The sequence below is a fragment of the Simochromis diagramma genome, unplaced genomic scaffold, assembly GCF_900408965.1.
Source record: "Simochromis diagramma unplaced genomic scaffold, fSimDia1.1 OVJJ01000440.1, whole genome shotgun sequence".
Taxonomy (NCBI): domain Eukaryota; kingdom Metazoa; phylum Chordata; class Actinopteri; order Cichliformes; family Cichlidae; genus Simochromis; species Simochromis diagramma.
In genome coordinates, this window is record NW_024387264.1 from 69,567 (window position 1) to 74,774 (window position 5,208).

General features: G+C 41.4%; 1 protein-coding gene across 1 annotated transcript; it reads right to left on the bottom strand.

Annotated features, from left to right (window-relative positions):
* Nucleotides 1-544: 544 nt before the first annotated feature.
* Nucleotides 545-3,220, bottom strand: LOC120715422 (butyrophilin subfamily 1 member A1-like). The gene is made up of 3 exons (XM_040002430.1): nucleotides 3,089-3,220; nucleotides 1,852-2,172; nucleotides 545-1,022 (listed from the first exon to the last, which is right to left on the bottom strand). The coding sequence occupies exons 1-3, from the start codon at nucleotides 3,156-3,158 to the stop codon at nucleotides 874-876; spliced, it is 540 nt and encodes a 179-aa protein (XP_039858364.1). The 5' UTR covers nucleotides 3,159-3,220; the 3' UTR covers nucleotides 545-873.
* Nucleotides 3,221-5,208: the final 1,988 nt, after the last annotated feature.

A 5,208-nucleotide genomic window follows, 5' to 3' on the forward strand; every position in this document is an offset into this window, starting at 1 on the left:
ACGGGATGGAACGTAAAGATGTAAAAGATCGGAGAGTTATGAAGGTGCCAGTCCGTTTAAAGCCTAGGTGAGTAGCAGGACCTTAAAATCTACTCGAACCTGACAAGGTAGCCAATGCAGAGAGCTCAATACAGGGTTAATGTGCTCAAATTTCCCAGTTCTTGTTAAAATGCGAGCAGCTGCATTTTTCACCATCTGTAGACCTCTAAAACTTTTCTTTGGTAGCCCAGCATTACAATAATCAATACGTGAGGACACAAAAGCATGGACAAGAACCTCTGCAGTATCGCTTGACAAAACTTGTCTGATTCTGGCTATGTTCCTCAAATGATAAAAGGCGGTTTTTGTTATCTCTTTTACATGAGACTCAAAAGAGAGCACCATGTCAAACCACACGCCCAAGTTTTTTACCTTGTTCCAGCAATTTATGACACTGTCATCAATTCTCAAGATGAAATTTTGGGACAAGTGCTGAAATTTGTGTGGACAACCAGCTCAACCTCTGAGCCACAGTTAGCCCAAAACATTCAACAGGACACACAGAGTAGAAAAGTCAGGAAGTGTTGTTTAATATAATATTGAAATACAGAGCTGAGGTTCAACAGGATGACTGGTGATGTTAGGATGTTTTCTCATTCATCATGTTGATCAGATTTAATCTTGATAACATCATAAGAATTAAGCATGATTAACTATTATCAAAGGAAACAAAAGTATAACTTTAAACTTTGTCTGTTTATATCATCTGAGTCGCTGTTCTGCTGTCAAGTGTGATGATGATGACATTGATTATCTGCATTTCATCATGTTTGGTGTCAGCACTGAGAGTTTAGAGCACCAGCTGAAGACTCGGTTTAGAGTTTAGCAGACAGTCTAGTCCTGATCATCGGGAGGCTGGAAGGAATCCGGACTCTGTGGCTTTTGTTTTCTGCAGAACGATAAACCAGCAGCAACAGCCACACCTGCAACTATCAGGCCAACTATCACTCCAATAGATCCAGTTCCACCCGGTCCTGATCGATCTGCAGGTGAGAAACAGGTGTGAGGTGTCACGTCTGGGCCAAAAAAACAGAGATACTGTATGTAATTCATACTAAAACACACCAGGGCCGAACAACATGTTGGTCCTGGACCAAGCTCAACACTGGAGATCAACAGAGGTCCCCCCATAAGCCTTTGAGGAAGATTCGGCCGACCGCAATCTGGGTCTACACAGCCTGTTCTCCACTGCATGTGGTGATGACCCCAGTTTTTCTCAACCATCTGTCCCAGTTGCACCTGATCCTGTTCCAGTTGTGCTTGTCCTATTATCCCCTTTGCATGTAGACCCTGGAATGGTGGGGCTGCAGTGGGCAAGCTACACCATGTGGACCAGCAGGCACAACTACTCAGTGTTGAACACTTGTTCTAATGTTTTAGGGAAAAAGGGCAGTGCTTACATTCAATCTTTGGTTTGTATTTCTTTCCTCCTGAAAACTAGGAATCAGTGAGTGGTCTAAGGAGCTTGGAAAGAAAAGCGTCAGGACTTGTTTAAGTTGTTTAAGCTCCTTAGACTACGATGACCTGGATGACTGAGAACCTTCACAGACGAATCAGTGAGTGTTATTCCCGGCCACTATACAGTGATTACCATTATTACATCTTTCCCACTGTAAAGCACTTACAATGTTTGTGTGTCCCCCAACCACTGTTAGGTGACCAAAATAGGAAAGTTTAAATGAAGTGTAACATTTTCACTTTCCAGCATGTTTTCAGTGAGATATAGATTCTCTGCTGGGGGATAGAGGAAGCTGTACCTTACTAAAAACCACTGAATGAAGTTTTACAGAAAAATTAGAGTTACTCACTCACCTGGAGGAATTCTCAGATTGATGGTGATGTTTTTCCATGAACGTGTTTCTGCTATTTTAAAAAGACACTTGTATGTTCCAGAGTCAGCAGTGGTCGCTTTCTTCACAATCAAAGACGCGTCTCCATCCTTCATCCCTCTGAGAGCCACTCGGTTCTTATATGATGGATGCTGGTTGTTTGGAACAAAACGCCCATCCTGGTACAAAAAGACATTTTTCTGTCCCAGGCCAGCTCTGCTCCACTCTACAGCTGTGATCTTATTGGTAACTCGACATGGAAGCGCGACGTCCTGTCCAGACTCGGCTGTGATGTTTATCTGGACTGAAAGAGGAAACAACACAGAGCAGAGAGGTTAAAGGTCAACATGCAATTATAAGCAGAATTATTTACTTTAAATATTTGTTTATGTCTTTTAACATTTGGATTAATTTAATTAATGTTATTGTCTTAAAGCCCAGCAGAGGCCTGAACTATAAAGCAGCTTTGGGTTCGAGGTTTTCTGTGCTAGGAAGTTGGTTCACGTCTTATAACAGTGCATTGCCATGGTAACTAATGCACCTGCTCCAGATCAGATTAAATCCAGATTAGAGATCTTGATGCATAAAAAAAAATCTATGAACCAATAATGTTTTATAAGAGTTAATATCTGGTTGAAAACAAGATGCCTGCACTTCACTTGTGGAGCTCATGTTAAATTTGTACATAAACTAAGTTTAAATCCTGTTTTTGTATTTAGTCTTAAACAGAACAGAATCAATCACCATTTTTTCATTGCCTGACTGATTATCCTGATTTCCATTATCAGAGTAAATAGATGGGACAGACATGTTGTTGATATCACTTCCCAGAACCAGGCGAAGGTCATTTTAGCCTCATGCTAAACATGCAAAGAGTGAGAAACTACAAGATGTTAGCTTCCACAGAACAACAACATGTGCTGATAATAAGTGAACATAATGTGTGAGAGAAAGCAGCCTCTCATTATAAGACACTGTGAGTCTCTGCATGCTGCCTTTATGGAGTTACAGCTGTTTGTGTACACTGAACAAAAAGCTTTGTAGCTGCATACTGACTCCTGACACACGTTACACTTCTTTGTCTCTGTCACAGCTGGATTACAGATGTTAACTCCACACAAACTCCACCCAGCCTTGTGTCTCCTCCACACACAGACAGTCTACTTTACTCCTCCTTTTCTCAGAAAGGCATTATGTTAGTTTCTAACAGTAAATCTCACCTGCAGAGACGAACACGAAGACGCTGAAAAACAGCAAAGTTGAGCCGAGCGAGACACTGACAGCAGACATTTCTTAACTCCACCCTTCAGAGTCAGAGAGAGAGAGACGTTAGACTGCGCACCGCTGGTCTGAAAGGCTCTTAGCACATAAACCGTACGTACTAATTTACTTACTCGGGTTTCATATGTGATAGTTTGTGTGCAGGACTTAGTTTAAGGGCTGAAAATGAATCTGAATAAATCCTGTTTTTCCCTCCCAAAGACTCACAAACTCCTTGCATCCCTGTTAGAAAGAAACATAAATATTTGAGAGTAAATGTTTGAGAAAATTAAATTAAAAAAATCTGCCAACATTTTAAAATTTTGTCCCTGAAATAAAAAAAAAAGGTAAGTGTGGTTGCTGAGAGAGATCTGTCCTTAAATGGACTTTGGCTGATCTGTTTGTTCTGTTAAAGTTTGATATACTTTGATTTTATATGATATAGAAAATTTAAAAAAGAAATGATTTAAAACTCTTGTAAGTCAAAACATGATGGTGGACTAAAAGTTTCAGTATTACAAAATTACTGTTATTTAAAAAAACAACAACGCTTTTAATCTGATCGGTTGAGCTAAATTATGGCATAAATGTGATGATGAAATTACAGAGCTGGCTGGAAAGTCGCCCAGTATTCATGAGAAAGCTCCTTTAACTCCAGGGTGAGAGATGGTTTCACTGTGAGGGATCAGGCCTGCTGTCACACAGAGACTGATGACAGACATGCTGAGGCCGTTAAGTTTGCTTTTCTGATTTATATGTCTAATGAGAATTAGCAGATTTATATCATAAACCATGAGGAGACACGTGAGGAGAAACTCTCATTCTCTTTATTTGGACCTTTGTTCTGAAGATCATCCAGCGACGTCGGTCATCACGTCGAGGTTTTACACTGAATCTGCTGCTCCTCTTTCTCCATGTGTTCCACCACAGAGGTGTTGAAAATACCTGTAGTCAGCAGAGGTATGTCACTCTTGATCCCCTCTGCCAGTGTCTCGGTGTCTCGGGGTGAGCCACTCAATGTGTGGAGCAGGTGAGATATGACGTCGTCTGTGGAACGATTAGTCTGGTATGCAAACTGAAGTGGGTCAATGGTGACAGGAAGTGAAGGAGTGACGTGATCTCTTACCAATCTCTCTAAACACTTCATCACCATTGGAGTCAGTGCTACTGGGCACTGTGGGAATCTGCTGTTGAAAAGATAGCAGATTAAAGCTGACTCAGTTGGCCAAGGACACACGCAAGAAAGAGTGTTTAACTTCCTGTTTAAATAAAAGTTGAATAAATCAATAATCCTTGCAGAAGTATTGTGATGATGACACAGTTATCTCACTGGATTCTGACTCTGTGTCCACAGTTCAAGAGCATAAACAATCATTTAAACCAGAAAAGGAAATAAATCCATAAAGATGCTGCACATAATGATGCCATTGATAATGAGGCATCTGGGCCAGAGCTCCCCTATAACAGTCTCCCCAGCGACTATGTTACAGGTGTACAACACTTTTTCTATGTTTGAACTTAATGTGACCACTAGAGGGAGGTGTGTGCCTGTTAGTGTCGTAAACCAGCTGTGTGCAGCAGGCAGGATTGGACCCAAAGACTGTAGACTGGCAGATGAAACTGAACTTAAATGCAGCTTTATTACTGAATCACCAAACATTTAAGATTAAGGATTAAGTAAGGAAATCTCTGAGAAACACAAAACTAAACACAAGGAGGAACTCACTGCATGAGGGAGGACACAACGCTGGGAAGAGGAAAACAGAGGGTTTAAATACATTAGGAAGGACGAGGAAACAGAAGCTGGGATGAGACAGGGAGGAAAGCAAACTGAAAACACCAACCCAGGACACAGACTGTCAAACTAAAACAGGAAACATTGTGAGATGTAGACTGTGACAACCAGACATGGAACATGCAGACATGAAACATACGAACAACTGGGGAGACTGGGTGGAACATGAGAAGAGGGACACGGGAACAGGCAAGGGACAGAACCCAGAGACCTCTATGAGGACAAAGGAGGGCGAGAGGGAGAGAGACTTGCTGGGGGAACATAGATAAACATGATAGGTGTGGA